The 19,731-nt window shown below is 36.1% G+C and overlaps 3 protein-coding genes across 4 annotated transcripts in view; 1 reads left to right on the plus strand and 2 right to left on the minus strand.

The window, feature by feature from the left end:
* synprb (synaptoporin b) overlaps nt 1–19,731 on the plus strand; it is a 223,836-nt gene that overhangs the window by 95,363 nt on the left and 108,742 nt on the right. The gene's annotated exons all lie outside the window — the stretch shown is intronic.
* Nucleotides 528–6,039, minus strand: wdr82 (WD repeat domain 82). Its single transcript, XM_079884234.1, has 9 exons — nt 5,658–6,039; nt 4,818–4,915; nt 4,162–4,228; nt 3,966–4,065; nt 3,772–3,888; nt 3,529–3,684; nt 3,377–3,446; nt 3,139–3,281; nt 528–1,667 (listed from the first exon to the last, which is right to left on the minus strand). The coding sequence occupies exons 1-9, from the start codon at nt 5,816–5,818 to the stop codon at nt 1,638–1,640; spliced, it is 942 nt and encodes a 313-aa protein (XP_079740360.1). The 5' UTR covers nt 5,819–6,039; the 3' UTR covers nt 528–1,637.
* Nucleotides 7,367–11,514, minus strand: LOC307166094 (ciliogenesis and planar polarity effector 2-like). Of its 2 annotated transcripts, none has more exons than XM_079884236.1 (4): nt 11,375–11,514; nt 8,946–9,070; nt 8,713–8,849; nt 7,367–7,974 (listed from the first exon to the last, which is right to left on the minus strand). In XM_079884236.1, the coding sequence occupies exons 1-4, from the start codon at nt 11,508–11,510 to the stop codon at nt 7,737–7,739; spliced, it is 636 nt and encodes a 211-aa protein (XP_079740362.1). In that variant the 5' UTR covers nt 11,511–11,514; the 3' UTR covers nt 7,367–7,736. The 2 variants fall into 2 exon arrangements, with proteins under 2 accessions (XP_079740362.1, XP_079740361.1); XM_079884235.1 differs by having other exon boundaries at nt 8,946–9,091.

Here is a 19,731-nt window from a genome sequence, read left to right on the forward strand (position 1 = left end):
TTAACTCTAACTTCTCACCGAGGCAAAATAATTTTTTTGTCTTAATAGACGGCATGATGTTGTAAAGTGCTCTAAAGTCGTCTTTTATTCAGCGAGATTACAAACTAATATGCTGAAGTAATTCGCAAATTTGACTCAATAACAACTCTCTTTCTGGTATCCCCGCATGTAGCAAGTTATCTAACGTTATACGATTTACCGGCTTCACATTATTAATATCGTATCGATACATTTCCCTTTTACTGATAAACATTTCCAACACTATACTTAATTATATTACCATGGCATTAAATTACAAACAAAACCTAGTTAACACCGCGAGGGTGTTTCTAATACAAAGGCTGAGGGAAAACCTATAAATCTTATATTTCAAATTAAGTATTGTGCTTTTCAATAACATGGCCAAATCATCGTCTTGCAAGGTTAAATTCATGTTATGTATCCTAAATGCACACAATATTTCACTTTTTTGATTAATTAAACAAGATTTCTTATGGTTCACTGACACAGCTGGTTCTTCAGTAACTGCTTTGTACACACTTTTTAAAACTCTTTATTGGGGCAAACATTAGTCATATCAAATTTAAAAAACAGCTTATTTCACTCTTCGTTTATATTTTCAGTTTTAAAAACATTAAAAATTATATTATGGATTTCATAGTTTAAGACCGAAAGGCTGGAATTTGAAAAGTAACATGCAGAAAACAATAATAATGCAGTCATTTTAAACAGTTCGGGAGTTTTAATTTGACTTTCTTAAAAGAAAAAAAAGTTGAAGCCTGTTAATAAAACTTAACCCTAAAGTGCCCATGTTGGTAATTCTGACAACTAAACTGAGAAAACTAATGAAATATACCCATTTGGCTGCAAAATAACCTATATTGAATGAATTTAAAAATAAAACATAGCTACAACTGCACAATCTTCATTTGAAGTATTGAATTAACTCACATTCTCCCCTTTCCCCCACAAAACTAAACTCATTAAGTTTCCTCATTAAGTGCAAAGTAACTTTAATAAAAAAAAATCAAACTTGAGAGAAGGGTGATCAATGGATATTGGTTATCAGATTTCTGTTTTTATAAGCAATTCACAAGAATGCTGGTATTATAAAAGAAAAGTATGTAAAAGAAACCTTGCATAAAATAAATTTTCACTCACAGACAGGTACAATCATCAAGCTATGATTATTAAATGTTGGAAAGGCTTCAAAACCATATCTTTGGACATTTGTATAAACACATTTATTTTAAAAAATGTTTCATTGACATTTCTTCAGACTGCACAAGATACTAAATCTACATATGCGTTCTGCTTTATTTTGATTAGCTAAGATCAGGTCTGCAAAAATGTTTTACATCACCTCTCACACAAGCCAATTTTATCGAGCATTTTGTTGCAACCTCAAACAAAAGAGAAATGTTAACAAATTACTTTACAATGTTTTACAAAAAAAGTTTTAATACAGATATAAAATAAACAACAAGGAAATACAACTTGGCATCAAGGCCAATTTATTTACAGTCCAAAAGTCCTAGGACTCACAGTCCTAAGTCCCATTCACACAAACCCATGTGTGCCAAGAGAAGAGTGAATGCTGCCACCTGCTGGAAGAACACGACACTGACAGCTGCCCATCAGTCATCAATCGTGGGTAACCAGAACGCCTGTGGAAGTGAGAATTTAATGGACATATCAAGTTATTGTAAACTGGTGCACAGTGACTACTGCAGTATTTATAGTTATAACCAGACCTCCAGGGGAATATGGCACAGAAAATTGAGTGATTTTTTTTTTTTTATCATATATATATTTATATATACTGAAATGCTTTGGAACCTCTTTGCACTTGTTTGTGTTTGTTCTTTAATTACGTCTATAATATTCGTTCTTTCGTGCAAATTAATCTACAGAAAAATGTGTTTTTTCACAATCTCAAGTCAAAATCAGCTTTAAATCAAGGCCTGTCATTATTTTTTATCATTCAATATTTAGTTTCACTTAGAAATAAGTCTCAATACTTAAAGTCAGTCACATCAGAGTGCACATGCCTCTTTGATGCAGCATACACGCAGTGATAACATAAATTTTAACTGGATGATGGAAAAGTTCTCTCAAAATAGGGATGCACGATTATGACAAATCATAATTGTCGATTATTAATTACGATTATCACAATTTACATTGAATGATGTTTTGAATAGCTTTATACCAGTGGTTCTCGTTTGGCTATGGGACCTACATTTTCCCATGGTCATCAAGCCTTCTTTTTTTAGGAATTATATAGGCCTATTATGATAAATTTGTTTACACACAAGTTCTGACCCCCTTTACTTAACATACACATAAATTGTAAGAATATGACTAATACTGATAAATAAATAGTAGGCCTATGAGGTAAAGCTATTAAATAGCAGTTTTGTTAATACAATGTTGGTATGAGCCACCCCAGTCATTTAAAAATATACAAAATAACATAAAATGAAAATAAAGTGGCATTTTGGGGTTATGGAAACAACAGTTACCACGGTGAATACACAGTGCTAACAAGGACTGTTGATGACACGTGGAAACTGCTCCTGATGAATAGAATGAACATCATACCTGCATGCAAATGCTTCTCAGCAAACACATGATGTACCAGTAAAGTGATTTATTGGTATTTTACACTTTATATATAGTGAAGCGATATACAGCGTGCCCCTCCGAATTTGCGCGTGCAATTAAAAAGTGCGTGCCAATAGCGCAGTATAACAGCTGACAGGACAGGAAAGGCTGTTTTTCTGTGGTGAGAGACTTTTTATTTCAGCGTACACTTACGCCACTGGTAGTTCCTATTGTGCTGGGTTCTCTGAAGTAGTCGTGATTCGCCTCACAACGTAACATGCTCTAAACACACCTCTTAAGCATGCAGAATAATGTTAGTGGACTTTTTTGTAATCGCAGCTTTGAGCGATTACGTAATCGAAATTAATTCTAAAACCTATAAAATTCATAATTTGCCTTAATTTATGGAGATGAACAGGAATGCTAATGCATAACTCCCTCAAAACCAGTGCAGAAATTGTGGAAAAAGTGCACAAATTCCATCTATAACCAATATTTCAGATAAGTTTCTACCTTATGGTTAAGCCTTACCATGTTAGAGCAGGCACTGGCAAAGGTCATGAATTTGGGGTTAAACTGCAGACAGGTGACCGGACCAGTGTGCTTCCCATCAAGAAGTGCTACTTTCATCCCGCTCTCAGCGTTCCACACATGAATCTTCCCATCCTCTGATCCTAAAAATCCAAATGTTGAGGAGACAGGCATCACTCTCTGTGAACTCATTTCTAGTCCTTTCTCAATCCGTTGAGGAGCGTTGGTGAAGACTTACCGATCATGACAAACTGAGAGTCTGGTGTGAAAGAAGCCTCTAGAATGACACCTTTACTGTTGTTATAGCCCTGCAGTAAGGAAGAGAGACACTCCATTAAACACTTAAACAAACTTGGACAAAACTTATTCAAAACGGAACTATTTTCTCACCCCAAACGAGTGGAGCACAACTCCTTTGAAAGCATCCAGCACTCTGAGCGTTCCTCCATTGGTGGAGACCAGAATGAGCTTTCCGTCATTGCTGAACTTGAGACCCGTCCACTCGCATGTTCGCTCATATTGTAGTTTAAATGTGGCGAATGGGCCCTGAGGTGGGATACAAATGTATTAATTTTTACCATTTAAAGTCAGATATCATTACAGCTTCTTGGATGCAGTTTTATACGGTGCTACCTTATCAAAGGACCGTAGATCGTAAAGTTTGACCATCTCTGAGTTCACTCCCGCAGCAAAAATCAACCCCTCAGGATCAAAAGAACACACCGGTTTCCCTTGCAGGTGCATGAGGCCCTGTGAACACAACCAAGATTAGAATCAAAGACAGACCATCAAGAAAAACACCAACCCAAAATAAAAATACTGCTTACCTGACAGTTAGGTGAGCGAAGGTCCCACAGGCGAATAGTTTTATCAAGTGAGCCAGAAATGAATGTGTCATCAACAGGAGACATAGACAGAGCAACAACCCTGAAATAGCATACAATATAATAAGCACTATAACTCAAAAGCCAATAAGCAAATAGAAAAAAGTATGAAACCAAGAATAGACAATTTAATTCTCACCTCTTATTGTGTCCAGGAAAGTAGCGAATGTACTTATTGTCATGTAGAGACAGGTATCGTATAGTGTCTGTAGAACCACATTGGTAGTGAGAAGAAAATATCAAATTTCAAAGTAAAGCTACAAAAACAAGACTTTATAAGAGAATGTGTCAAATGTATGGTATATGCTGTCGGATGAATGGGCTCAACCCTGGGCAAGGCAGTAGTCTGTACAGTTAGCTCCTTAACAGGGCAGAATAACAGACCCTAAAAACTGTACAAACAACTACCTCAACCCAGAGCAGGCACAGGTAGACACAGCCTCACACAAACATCAGGAGAAAACCACAATCAAACAAAAAAATTGACATTAATTTTTAGAGTTACAAATATGCCATTTAATCTCTCATTTAATATAAAGTCATAAAACTGCACGTAATTGAACAAAAAAAGTATGTATAAATAAAATGTGATAAAAATAATCTATTTTTTGGGTGAAATAAAGCATATCACGTTGCAGGACACTGCTGTCATATGTAAAAAAAAATGACTAATAATAATTATACTAAACAACATACTTCTGCATAAACGTCTGGATAATTTATCCACATCGTAGCAAACCAGAACGGCATAGGAAGTGAAAAACAACATCATACTGAAATTTTATAGAGTCCTACCATCAATCTTGTTAGAGCTGTAGACGACAGTGTTGGCGGCATGGGTGTATCTGATGAGATCCACACCATACTTCTTACTGTAAAGCGTCCGTTTGGGTCTGATTTAGAGAACAGAAGAGGAAATAAATGTTAATCTGGTGTCTTATTTAGATACATAAAATATCTGTATATATACACGGCACACTTCACCTTAAAAACAATATATTTGACTACAGTCACAAGGCGGGTATTTATCTCAGAAGAAGGCGTGAATGCTAACAGTTAGCACGCGACCTCTATTGCACTGTATATTTGACTCGTTTACGCGAATCGGTTCTTTCAAAGAGATCCGGTTAAAGGATAAGCGATTCTTTTATGTCATTACGTGGTCATTGACGTCCGAACGTGACATTTACATTAAATAATTCAGATTAAGCCATACCAGCGCTCTTAACAACGATTTTTATTACAAAATGAACTTGGAACTAAATTATAATTTGCATTTATAAACAATACTAAATGCGTATGAAGAGAATTGGTTTTGGTATGTTGGTAAAAATGGAGAGTCAGTGAACCGGTTCAACTGATTCATTGAAAAGATCCGACTCAAATAAAAGAATCGTTCACGAATCGGACATCGCTAACGTTAGTGTGCATAAACACATTCAAACCATTCGCTATGAACAGTAAACTTCATATATCTCCTTTATTACTACGGGAGTAGATGATCTTGACCTTTCACATATCTCACAGTAATGCGCCTGTAATCAATATAAGTGTTTTAAAACTGCGGTTAAGACCGAATTAGTACAACACCACAATTGTAGTAAAATCACATTGAGTAACTTATAAGCGACTTACTTTCCCTCCTGGCAGTCGTATAAGACAATAGAGTCATCATCGCTACTCGATATTACTGTTTCGCCGTTTGAACTGAAGTCAAAACAGTTGATTTTGTCCGAATTCTCTCGGAACACCTTCGCAACCCTAAAACTCCGCAGCACATTGTCTGTGAGTTTCATTGTGGCCTTTCTGCCTGGCCAGGCGTTAGGGATCGTCTAGTTAAAAACAGCGAGTAGATCTGGATCTGGTTAAACAGCTGTGTGGGTTACGAGTGTGTCGTAATATTATTTTTTAGATGAAAACAGTTTTCAGATGTGCATATCTGTCACGTTAAAAAAGCCCGCCGACAAAATTCGTCAATGAACTGGATTACGGAAGACGAGATGAAGCTAGAGGTAGTAAGGCGGTTTGCAAAATGGCCACCACACCTGCGAGCGTTTTAGAATAAAAGTCCCAGAAAGAGTTGAGTTGAATGTCGAAGCGAAGGGAAGATTTTTAAGTGAGTTAGGGGTCTGTTTATTCTACCCTTTTATATTAACTTTCCATCACGTACACGAAAAACGACAAGGGAACTTCTGGTTATTTAGTATTGATATGACAGCTGTAATGTAGATGTGGAATTTCGCATCAGCTCTCTGTTGTTAATTTAAATTTGTTGCTAGGTTGAGACTAATTTTTATTCAGTCATGATCAAATTATCATATCGATATAACATATCGTTTAGTTTTACCATTATACTTTTTTTTGTTCCAAATTTCTAAGGTACTCTCTAAAATACCATTTTAATGCAGTGCTGACCAGACAGGGGATATTATGATCATCCTACAAGATGAATCTCTTCTCTCTATTATATGATACATTTTGCACATAGACATCATACAAGCCTCACCCAAAACCAGGCTGTGGTATAAAAGTAGCATCACATTGTTCTATCTAGACAATTTCACTGAGAAATTGAGCATGAAAAGCTTACTGATTACAAAGCAGACAAAATATTAAGTGAACTAAAGAGCTGGATTAAGTGTCCTTTGTTTCCTTTCTAACCAAACAAATCTACAATGGCAAGTGGTGATTCAAAGGTAAGTTTTGTAATAATAATTCCTTTAAATATTGTGTTTGTAGACCTCTGCAAAAAATTTATTCAAACTTCTAACACAATGAACATATTAATATGAATATATATATATATATATATATATATAACTTATAACTAACCATGAATATCTGTTTTTCAAAGGGGGGAATTTGCACTGTTGGAGATATGTATATATTCACAGTGAATGTCAGTGAGTTTGCACCAGAAGAAGTTATTGTAACCTCCACCAATAATACTATACAAGTATGTGCGGAAAAGGTAAGCAAAATAAACTAATGGCTCTATAGATAATTTAGCATTGGATAGGATTGAAATCTCTAGGCATGTTTTTATTTTATTTTGCTCTTAAGTTCTTATGTTTGGTTTCATTTCTTTTCTTTTCCATTTTCCCTACCTGATGAATCAGTTGGCATCAGATGGCACAATTGTGGACGCTGTTTGTCAGAAGTGCCAATTCCCTGCTGATGTGGATCCAATGTCAGTCACATCTTCAATTGGGAAAGGTGGCTTGTTGAGTATTAAAGCCCAAAAACACACAGCAAAAGGCCCGGTAATCATGGATTCAATCAAAGAAGTGAAGACCTAATGCATGAGTGTATGTTTGAGCATTTTAGGAACTTGAATCTGCTTTCTCCTTTAAACTGTTTTACTTTAAATGTCATAATTTGGGTTAACAAACAAAAACATAAATGGTTTTTGACTTCAATATATATGATCTGAGGTCTATGAATATATGCATACAACAATTTATTTCTTGCAGCTGTCTAAGCAGACTAATTATGTGACTTTTTTATCACAATTTAAAAGACTATTTCTTGTCTCACAGATATTTGCACTTGTCAGTGGACTGAAATGGCTAATAAACTTGTAGGCATTTAGTAACCAAATAATACTTCAAGTAATCGGGTATTCAGGGTATTTCCATAGCAGCATAGTCCATCCATGAGTTTTGCCTTATACTGACCAATACATGTGAAATTGATCTACAATACACATTCAAGCTATACAATGATCTCTGAGCCTGTTTCTCTAAGAGCAGCCTGTGGGGAGATGGAGACAGTTGAAGCAGCCATACAGTCCTGGTGCCACAGATGTTCTGCAAGAGCATTTAGGAGGGGCGCTACTTCACCAAGCCCCGCACTCACATCACCTCCCACTCGGAAGACCGGAAGACCCCACACCTCTTGAAAATGTGCTATGTCACTCTCTGTCACGTCTGTGTGCATAAATAAGTCAAATCTTCACTGTTAAGGGCCAAAACAATGTCACATAAAAATATACCTTTAAGCTGTTACAACAACATATCAATGTTAGTTTTAGTATAGTTAAGATACAATAATAGATTTTATTAATATTTTAAATTAGTTTTTATTTTAATATTTTCCATTTTTAACTTAGTCCTGGTTTAGCAGACATGGCTTAGATTAAGCCAGGATTAGGCCTTAGTTCAGTTTGGACATTGAAGTAGCTTTTATGAGTGTGCCTTAGAAAATAATATTACTGGTATGCATCTTTTAAGAATGACAGAGCAAGTTGCGTTCAGATAAGACAGCTCAAACATGCATTTTAGTCTGGGACTACTAGGCTTAAGCCTCGACTGTGAAGCCAGGCATTACAGTTTTAGTAATTTTGTTGTGTTTTCTGGATGTGTTCGAAAGTGGAAAAGCTCAAAACATTTTAGACCCCGTTTACACCTGTATTTAGCATCGCCCAGTTGAGATCAGATTGACCAAAACACAAATCTTATCATCTTATCAAATCACAACATCTTAATACCAGATGTAAACAGGGCCTAAGCTTTGTCTGTAAAACCAGGCCCAAATTATATTTTAGTTAGTATATATATATATATATATATATATATATATATATATATATATATATATATATATATATATATATATATAAAATAGTTAACTACATTGACCCTGCAACATATTCATTTGATTGTTAATAGATGCTAAAGCTGAAGGATACTTGGTGCCAACCACCAATTTATCCACTCGATCTGAAGATTCTGTGATCCGTGAGATCTGATTTGAAAGATCATCAAAGGAGCCACGATCAGTGAAGGAGAACAGGAAAAGGATGCCATCCACCTGTTCCTTACATGACTGAAGAGAGAAGATTGACATAAACATCACAGCCTATATTCAAATGTGAAACAGAATTTGTAGCTTTAAGGGAATGTAAGTGCTGGAGATGCTCACTGGTAACATGTGGTCAAATCTTCGCATGGCACTTTCCCCACAGTCCCAAAGCTCAAAGCGGAAAAACAGCACACGGCCACTGTCCTTTAGTCTTACAGGCCAGAAGACCACTGTTGTCTCTATGCCTAGAGGAATCAATAACAGGTCTGATGTTCTTTTATTGAGGCATACTGACACCTATTGGTGTGGATGGAAAGCAGCGTAACTCTATTACCAATGCCATTGTACTGTAAACATTCAAATACCATACAAGCAAGAATATTTGTCATCATCCATTATTAATCTAATTCACCACTAGAAGTGTCTTATTACAATAGGTGTGTCATGTGGCTGGTCATCTCAAGGCCACCATTAGTGAGCAATAGATATGTATACATAGATTACACATTCGACCACTACAGATACATAGGTGCCCGTCATCTTGGAACATTACTTACAGTAAGAATCAGTGATGCCACAACATTGCAAAAAACATTTAAATCCACAGGTGAGAATGTGTTGGTTTGTGTTTTTATATTTATTAAACTATGTGTTTTTTAAACTATGGTAACTTTTAGTGTCGTGTTAGCTGACACTTTTGTCTTGTTGTATTGTGTTAGTTTAACAAAATCTAGACAAAATCTGTTGCAAATATAGATATTTATACATGTGTCTATGGTTGTAGACGCACAGTCAACTTGCTCTCGAGTGTTCACGGACCGGCTCTGACCATTCCAATATGGCGTACAGCTTACGTATAGTGACCCATAGAAAAGGTCGCTAATGAGGCATGTATATGGGTAATTCCTGGGATTCGGTAATATTTCAGTCCACCAAAATTAAATGTTAAAAGCTTTTCACATTACTTTGGTATGTTCATTATTATGAATAAAAATAATTATTTGCTTTAAAATTATTTTAATCATAAAATAATATCTCTTTATTTCCAACTCCAAGATTATTTCTATTTTACACTAGGCATTTTGATGTCCCTGAGGCACTTCACTTAATTTGTTTAGAAAATATTTAACAAAATGTGCACAGGGTCTATAATTTTTGGTAATATTGTAAGTATTTAATTGTTTTACTTTCTTGTGAAAAATATTTTTCTTAATAAATGCAAGATATTTTATAAAAAACAGACTATAAAGTGTTCCTAAGTCATGTCATGTCAACCATTTTTCGCCTATAATAATTTAGGCTCCACCCATATGTGACATCATTTACCAGAGATGACATCATTCACATCTCTTTAACAGTGGTGTAGAAGATGGTAAGTAGTATCATACTTTTTATTCATATTTTTGAGGCTTATTATTGTTAGGGAGGGTACTGTCATGCTTAACAATGCAACCCCATCACAAAGTTAAGATGGAAAATGAATTTCTTTTATAAATTTGATTTTGATTTTAAGTATATACATTGTACTTACTTCATTGCTGCCAAATATGGTCTACTCTCCTACACTACAGGAGGAGCAGTGGTCATTTTGAGCAAAAAAACCTCAACCCCATCACATATCCGAATACTCATTGTTTCGAGGGTTGAAAACTTGTGACAGGGTTGAGTTTTTCCACTTCATTTATGAATTAAGAATAGAAAAAAATAGTCATGGTTTCAGTAAAGATATACTTACCAAAATTATGACAACCGATAAATTTGTTATAAATTTAATATTTGATGTAATGTATCACCTTAAACACTGACAAGCATGTCAGAAATGGCACCCACATCAGCAGAAAGACAGTGTTGTGTATGCAGATATGTTGGACAGAGAGAGACACAATTAAAAATATAAAATTGAAGGCAATGTCCCTTCAAACCTGTTATAGTCTTCAACCCCGTCACACTGTTCTCAACCTTGTCACATTAATATTTTTGGGAAGAATTTGGGAAGGCGATTAAAATGTAAGGCATTTCTTGCTGATTACCACCTGACATGTCAAGGACTATACAATTGGTCTACTTCAGTCCCATACAAATATGAACATTACCATAAATGTTACATTTTTAGTTATTAAATTGTTATGAGGGACACATGAGCAGCCGATAGATGTTTGTTTTATAACAAGTTTTGAGTAAAATCACTTTAAAACCAATTTCATTTTGTCCGTTATGGAGATGAGAATAAAAGGTGTTTAAATCTGAGAAAAAAAAAAAAAAAAGGTCTTTATGCCAGAGGTGGGAAAATATGATTTGTTTGAGGTTTGATATGTACCACTGCCTAATGATGTGGGGCATTCAGAAAATTAATTATATGTAGTTAAAAAAAAAAAAAAAAAAATAATTAAAGTTGAAATATTTGTTGACATGTGGTTGACCCGCCCCAAGTTCAAAAGAATCACTTATGGATCACTGTCATTTAAACGATTTTTTTTTTAAAGTAGCCTAGTATGAATTTATTGAGGATTTTTTTTTACAAACTACTTTAAATGTGTTGGTTTGTTTACCTGTGGTCTCATAATGCATTTTGGGCAGTTCGAGGCCAGCGAGACGGGCAGCAAGAGCGCTCTTCCCGACTCCACTTTTTCCCGAGATAAGAACCTTGTAGCGAACGATGTCCACATTCATATGAGGAGGCATCATCGGCGCCTCCACACTGTAAAAACGAACTTTTTGGTATAGTAATATATATTAAATTAACAATCATAATTTTTACTTCATAAAATTAAAATTCAATGAGAACTAGAATTTCCTAAGTAAAATTTTAAATATCTACGCATTTAATTCATGTAATAAATTAACTGGTTGTAAAGAGTAAATCTTATTATATATTTGCTTGTAATATTTAAACGTTTCATAGTCACTTCACATAAACATAGTAATTTTAAGTAAATTTTAATCGAAAAGTATAGCGCGTTTGAATCCGCACATGCGTGTTTGGACAAGACAATCTAACTGCGCACTTTGGATCAGAGACGAATTGGCGGGCTGCTGCGTGGCTGCTTTTTGTCGTGTTTGAGGCTTTTACAGTCTATGGTTTGAGGTAAGTTTGTCTTTCTGTTTTACATTTAATAAAACATGGGTCTGTGTGGATTTGATTGATTATTCTTGTTTATTTGACTCAATAAACATTAATGCTCATCTTATAACATGACATCATAGTAACGTTAAGTTAACGCGCGTAGGTTATCCATAGAACATTATAACCCTATTCACTTCCTACATTAACTTAGTTATATTTAATCGGAACCGTTTTCAATAGTTTTATAGATTCACAAAGCACTGTTTTTCGTGTAAAAAATTCGATTTTTTTCAATCGCACTAAATCGTGCATAAATGAGGTCTCAAAAAAAGCAGGGCTGCGTTTCTAAAACTGCGCTAAGTAGATCGTAGAGATCGTTAGTGGCAATAACGATTATGAAAATATATGGTTTGTGTATTTTTCAAGCAATCTCGTGGTATTTTTAAAACACTAAAGTAGGCCTAACGTGATGAGTAATGACCATTCGCAGGCAGCTTGATTGACAGGTGATCTGACCAATCATACTTCGCCATCCGCCATTTTGTCCGACAAAGCAGTCAGGAGAGTTAGTAGATTAACATGGCAGGATTTGAACTTGAAAAACGGAGTGTACTGACGTCTTTCCGTGGTTAAAACAACATTCCTTCTTATGTTTGTTTGTTTATTTGAGGCTAATAATTAAATTAACTAGAAGGAAGAGATGATCGGTTCACGAGCAGCTTTAACTGATGCTCCAGCTCTACAGCGATCTGTCACGACACATTAAAGAGCCACAAAACGGTATTTATTTTTTTAATTTCTTTTAAAAAATGACCAAATTTGAAAGGTGAGACTTTGTTTAATATGTTTATTTAATATTAAACGTAACCAAAAAGTAACCTGGTCTGTCCTGTCTGTCAGCGTGTTGTCAGTCTCCTCTCTGCTCCGCAATGTATTTTTCACTGCGTGAGAACGGCGTAGCTTGTCGGACATAGCGACAGTAACTAAGGGGGGCGGGTCTTTGCGAACGGTCTTTGCGAAATATATGTTATGCCTTATTCTGTTTTTTTACATTGTATAAAATCAATGATGATGCAATGTACAAATGTTTGCAGTACATAAAACAATCAACCAATTTTCATAAGGAAAAAAATATAGAATACAAATTAGAGGTTGTTGTTAAGCAGTGCATCTGATTTCTTAGCCTTATAAAAAAAGATTTAAAAAAAGATGACTATGCCCCTGGTAGCAATGGTTCTACGATCTACTTAGGTATTCAATGAATGAATTCAATTTACCACAATAGCACTGGTGCAACATAGTTTGCGTGTGTGGTGACAGCTGATTATGGAGCTCCAAACTATTTCATGAAAAAAAATAAAAAAATAACGTAATGTATGTTTCATTCATACTGTAGAATGTGAGAAGATGTAACTTTTATATCATTGATCAATGTTTTAATATCACAAATTGTGTCTGTTTATTTACAGGAGGACCTTACCTAACACTAGGACGAGCCAAGACAGTGGACAGATTTATGTTTTTCAACACTGGTGTCATCAAGGAAAAAAGAGTAGGCTTTCAATAATATGAGTTGGCCATGCAAAAAATGCAGATTTAGAACTTCAAACCGTTTACAGCTCTTAAAGCATTATAGATTGATACATCTACAGACCGGACAAGGCCGGTCAGTACCCTGCTTGTACTCAGATTGTCCTTGTTCATTTACAGGTTGGGGTGCACTTCGCACACATTTGTCTAGAGAACATACTCAAACTGAACAGTTAGGGCAAGTTGTTTCATTTACATGTCTTGTATGTAATTCATGTCATTTTCACTCAGAGAGGCAATATTTTGAACACCTTGGAGTACATCTGAAAAAGCACGAAACTGTTCAATGTGTTTTTAATGACTGTGATTACAGTAGTAATATATATTCAACTTTTGCTTCACATAGAAGTAGGAAGCACAATCCCCACTGCCTTGAAGATTTTAAACGTAGTGTTTTACAGACGTATACAAGTCAGGCAACAGAAGATAGTAGTCCGTTGATTGATGACAGTGAAGTTAATTCTGATGAAACACTTGTCACAGAGAGTCAAGATTTAGTTCAAGTCATTGTTGATCATCTTTGTTCTTTATTACTCAAATTGGACTGCATCTTTAATGTGCCTAGTAGATGTATCGATGACATTGTGGATGAGCTTCAGTTTATCACTTGTTCAGCATCTGCACCTGTTATCAGAAACATTGTTCATAACACATTAAAAACCCATAACTGCCCTGTTGAAGAATTGGTAATCACAGATTTGGTAAATAGCATTTGCCAGTTAAATCCTCTTAGTGCAGCCTTGAGTGAAGAGGGTCCTCTTGGCACAGCACACAAGAGAAATAAGTACACAAAAGAGCATTTCTCTGTTGTTGAACCGTTGGAGTATATTCTTTGTGCAAAAGAGGGATGTACATTCCAATATGTACCAATTTTGCAATCCTTGTCAGAAATTCTTAACAATAGTGATATTCAGGAGAAGGTTTTGAAGAGTGCAAGGCACTGTGGTTCTTCATGTCAGTATAGTAGTTTTCGTGATGGTTCCCACTTCAAGAATAACACATTTCTATCTGGAGAGGAGTTAAGACTTTCACTTCTACTCTACTGTGATGACTTTGAAATATGTAATCCTTTAGGAACCTCCCGCAAGAAGCACAAAGTAACAGGCGTCTACTGGGTGTTGGCTGATATTCCATCCGAATTAAGGTCTACACTATCATCAATTTACTTGGCTGTTTTGTGCAAGACAGTTGATGTTCAGAAATTTGGCTACCCCAGAGTGCTTGAGCCCTTATTAAAGGATTTGAAAACCTTTGAAGAGGATGGCATTTTTGTGCCCTGTTTGGGAAAAATCATAAAAGGCACAGTATTTTCTGTGATTGCGGATAACCTGGGGGCTCAGTCAGTCGGTGGGTTTGTTGAAAGTTTCAATGGTTCCTACGTTTGTAGATTTTGTGTTGGAGAGCGGTCCCAATTTCAGGAAATTGAAGTGAGGTCAGGAGCATTCCCTGGTAGAACAAAAGAGCAACACCAGTTGGATGTTGAAGCAGCATTGGCTAGTGAAACCCATAGCCATGGAGTTAAAAGGCATTGTGCAATTACTCAAAGATTGAATCATTTTCATGTGACAACAGGTTACCCACCTGATGTACTGCACGATTTACTTGAGGGTATTGTACCTGTAGAATTGGCATTGTGTTTAGACATCTTGATAAAGAAGAGGCATTTCTCTCTTGAAGAGCTAAACAGAATCATCAAGCATTTCCCATATAAGTGGAAAGATAGGACAAATTGTCCCCAAAGGATACCACCAACCTTTGTCTCTCGTAGAACCATTGGTGGTAATGCACATGAAAATTGGTGCTTACTGAGACTACTTCCACTTATGATTGGTACCAAAGTGCCGGAAGAGGAGCAAGCATGGAAGTTGTTGATGTCCCTCAAAGCTATTGTTGAGTTGGTTATGTCACCTAACCATACAGATGAAAGCATTGGTTACCTTGATAGCCTAATTGCTGAGCACAGACATAGATTTCGTGGTCTTTTTCCAGACCGGAAGTTTATTCCAAAACACCATTTTGTAGAGCATTACCCACAGCTCATTAAAGAATTTGGCCCACTAGTGTCCTTATGGACAATGAGGTTTGAAGCTAAGCACAGCTTCTTTAAGAAGGTAGTGAGACAAACTGGCTGTTTCCGTAACATTTTGAAGTCTATGGCCAAGAAACACCAGTCCATGATTGCATACCATCTCCGTGGTTCAGAGATAAAAAAACCTGCTGTCTCTGTGTCAAAGTTGTCAAGAGTTCCTTTAGAGGTTGTAAATGAGAACATACGTGATTTTTTTTCACAGGAATTTCATGCAGAGACCGTTGTTCATTTGACTAACAAGGTGGAATTTCAAGGCACCAGTTATGCTGTTGGTATGATGTTGGTGTATGGCTCCACTGGTGGGTTGCCTGACTTGGCTGAAATACTTCAAATCATCGTTGTTCATGACAGCTTAGTCTTTGTAGTGAAACTGCAAAGTGCATGGTACTGTGAGCATTTTAGATGTTTCAAATTGGAGTCGACTGGCACAATCAAAGTCATTGCGCAGTCACAACTCCCTGACATATACCCATTGGCTTCCTATGCATTGGAAGGCAATCGAATGGTTTCTCTGAAACACTACATCTGTTTGTCAAACTAGGTAAAGTACAACTTCAAATAATTCGAAACCAACTTGTGTTGCGTGACTTCAGGAATCATTATTGCTTTTATTCCATATTTAAACTTGTCAAATGTTTATTAATGTATACTTTATAGCATGCCTTAATTAATATACATGCACCTTGTATTGTAATACTATTTTCATTTTTTTTTTTATTCAAAATAGTATTTTATCTTGTCTTATTGAGACGTTGTCTTTTGTTTCTCTTAAAGTTGTGCTTACCCAAGGCGGTGATGATGTCTTCCCCCACTCAACTACGCGTTATCATTGAAGAGACCAAAGTTCACAAGTTAACCCTTCCAGATGGAATCCCTAGCACTGTAGATGAACTTTTGGCAGCTGCACAGGATCATTTTCAACTCCAAGGGAGTTTTACTGTTATGTACATGGACAAAGATTTTGATAACGAATTCTTCACCTTGACATCAACAGATGTGGTTAAGGATAAAGACACAATCAAACTAGTTAAGATGGAACCTTCTATTGTTCTCACGTTTAGTCCCATCGTTGAGGCTGCTGCTTCCTCCTTTCCACTGCCAATGGATCAGTCTTTCCAGGATGAGAGTTCCCCACTTAGTTCATCTGACACCATCATTTTACCAAAGCCCCCAGAGCATCGATTACAATCTTGGCCAACTAATTTTGTGATACCCACCTTTTCATATAATGTTGAAATGGCCCTTCACGAAGGAAACATGGCTAATAAAACGGATGGCACACTCCTTCTGAATCCAAGCATAACGTCTGACATACTTGAGAAAGTTGCGGAAGCAATATTCCTCTACACTGCCTATCCTACTGGTCTTCAAATTCAGGCAGTTATAGAAGCTCTGATAAAGATGCATCCATGCCTAAGAGAGCCTGAAACATCATTTTCAGGCATGTACGGGTGGCAGCAACGTCTTAAATACAAGATGGCAAATTACCGCTCTAAACTGAGAAAACGTAAAGTACCTCTTCCTGAACTTGATATCAACTCCTTGAAAAACAAGTCCCCTGGTGAGAAAAATCCTGCCAAAAACTGTAAAAGACCGAAGAGAGCAGAGGTGAACTATCTCCCTCCACATCCTAGTGGAGAAAGTATAGACAGTCTGGAAATGGAAAGACAGGTGCTTCTTAATGAAGTACTGAAGAAAAACAACACCAAGGTGATTCAAGAAAAAATGGCCAAAACATTCTCCTGTCGAAGGCTTGAGGTTGTGAGTGGCAGTCCAGCTGCTGAGCATTTCAAAGAAAGATGGCCTGCTCTATTTTGTGAAGCTGAGGTAGGTGAATCTATAAGCCCTTAAAAATGTTACCAACTCCTCCAGGAAGTAACAGTAATTTGATGTAATAATAATATTGACTACAGTAACTGATTTAGCACATGAACAAAAAATAAACTTGAAATGTACTTAACTCAAAGTTAAAATTGAAATGCCAAACTAGTGTTTCTCTTTTGGACTTGTACATTACAAAAGAAAGTGCTGGATTGTTCACTTCACTGTTGATATCTTCAGTCCTTGTACAGAATTAACCCTTGCTCCCTGCATCAGTCTATTTAACCAAATTTCTGCTGTTGTACTCTTGAATCATTTTGTCACATTAGATCAAGGAGGAATTCAGAAGAATTACTACAATTTCCCTGGAGCAGAGATTCATGTTCAGACTTGACCAATGCACACCAAAACTTATTGCCCTGATGAAGGCCAAGGGAGGTGTTGTGGGGACCAAACTGAGGCCATTTATGGACAAACTGAGTCAGGTGTGTTTGATCAAAAGTGTGCTTGTTCACATTTTTGGAAATAAGATATACTTAATGTATTTCTCATATATGCATGCACATGTTGTTTATTTATATAGCTTTTTATACAATATAGATTGCTTTAAATCAGCTTTACTGTATTAAACAGTAAAAATAGTGCTAGTGTCAAAAGTTCTTTGATTTCAATGATTAGAATTTTAGTCTTAAATTACAACTTAAATTTCAAATATAAAGAATCTGTACTGAAGATAATACAGTGTCAGCGACAGTTCTGCTTTGGCCAAAACACAAGGTAGACAGGAACAGGAAGTAGAGTCACCTTGCTCTAAGTACTCAAATCAGTGTTCCTTGCGCATGAATGCTTTTGTGTTCTCACTTGATTTCATTGAGTTCATTGTGTATGAATAAAAGGTTGTGTAATGATGCAATATAAATCTGTTCACAGACACAAAGCATTGAGATGAGACGCGAGTCAGTTATCCGCAGCCTCATTCTATACCTTGGCGAGAAAGAAGATGATCTTTTTGAAGATTGCCTGGTAAAGCATATTTTTATTTTAAATGATAGTTTGTTTTTACTGTTTAAAGTGCAAGTTAACCTTAAAGTGTGAGAGGGAAGGTAGATGAAGGGATGGACATGTTCTGCTCAGTGATGGCCTAAAGGGAACCTTGTAAAAGTAAAAAATTCGTTTCTACATCTTCTGAAAGAATAAATTAAATATATGTGACAATTATTCTAATTAAATACCAAAAACGATAGTCCGTTACAAAGCCATAGAATTGTAAAGGTGAAGAGAAAATTTTATGACAGAGTTAAACAGTTTTACCGTTTTAGAATCCATTCAGCCGAACTCCGGGTCTGACGGTACCACTTTTAGCATAGCTTAGCATAGATCATTGATTCTGATTTTGAAAGAAATGCTACTGGACTCATCAGAATCAATGAACTATGCTAAGCTATGCTAAAAGTGGTACCGTCAGACCCGGAGTTCGGCTGAATGGATTCTAAAACGATAAAACTCAACTGTTTAACTCTGGGGGAGTTGTAAAATGAGCATATTTCCGAAAAAGTGGAGTATCCCTTTAAAGGGATAGATCAACCAAAATTAAAAAGGGTCATTTACTCACCCTCAAGTTATTCCAAACCTGTATGAGTTTCTTTGATCTGTTCTTTGAACCTCCAAAAGAAAATATTTAGAAGAAAATGGGTTATCAAACAGTTGACTGTAGCCATTGGAAATCTACTATGGAAGTCAATGGCTACCTTCAACTATTTGATTACCAACATTCTTTTAAAATATCTTCGTTCAACAGACGACAGAAACTCATACCGTTTTGGAACAACTTGAGGGTGAGTAAACGATGACAATTTTTATTTTTGGGTGAACTATCCCTTTAAGGGGGATATAAACTGGAGTGCAGTTACCTCATGCCATGTTCTACAAATGTTTTACTAATGCTACATTACTGTGAAATAAATTTGACTCATGTTAACCTTTTCACACGCAACTTTAAAATATTCTAGCTGACTACCCAGTGTGAGTTTTTAACTCAACTGTTATTTTAGAATATATCATATTATTTCCCCCCACGCGATCTTAATCCTGCATCTCTACGATTCTGCCAATGATATTTAACGAGATAACGCGCTAGGGGTGGAACGGATTGCACAAGATTCGGTTCGGCACGCGTGTGATTCGCGAATTAAAGGAGAACTCCGGTCAATTTTAACATTGAGCTATATTTTTTGTACATTTGGAGTGCTGTCAATACAGAGAACAACGACAAAAATCGGTGTTGCCTACACCGAGTTATCCTCTTTTTAAAATTTGCACCCTGTTGACTTCAATGGGGCAAG

The sequence above is a fragment of the Squalius cephalus genome (genome assembly GCF_949319135.1).
Source record: "Squalius cephalus genome assembly, chromosome: 10".
Lineage (NCBI taxonomy): Eukaryota > Metazoa > Chordata > Actinopteri > Cypriniformes > Leuciscidae > Squalius > Squalius cephalus.

Coding starts and splice junctions, on each gene's coding strand:
- wdr82 (XM_079884234.1), bottom strand. CDS start 5,818: ATGAAACTCACAGACAATGTGCTGCGGAGTTTTAGGGTTGCGAAGGTG. Junction 4,916..5,657: donor TACGACTGCCAGGAGGGAAA/GTAAGTCGCTTA, acceptor TCTCTAAATCAG/ACCCAAACGGACGCTTTACA. Junction 3,685..3,771: donor ATCTACGGTCCTTTGATAAG/GTAGCACCGTAT, acceptor ATCCCACCTCAG/GGCCCATTCGCCACATTTAA.
- LOC307166094 (XM_079884235.1), bottom strand. CDS start 11,510: ATGATGCCTCCTCATATGAATGTGGACATCGTTCGCTACAAGGTTCTT. Junction 9,092..11,374: donor AATGCATTATGAGACCACAG/GTAAACAAACCA, acceptor AAAGAACATCAG/ACCTGTTATTGATTCCTCTA. Junction 7,975..8,712: donor AAATTGGTGGTTGGCACCAA/GTATCCTTCAGC, acceptor TTAACAGTGAAG/ATTTGACTTATTTATGCACA.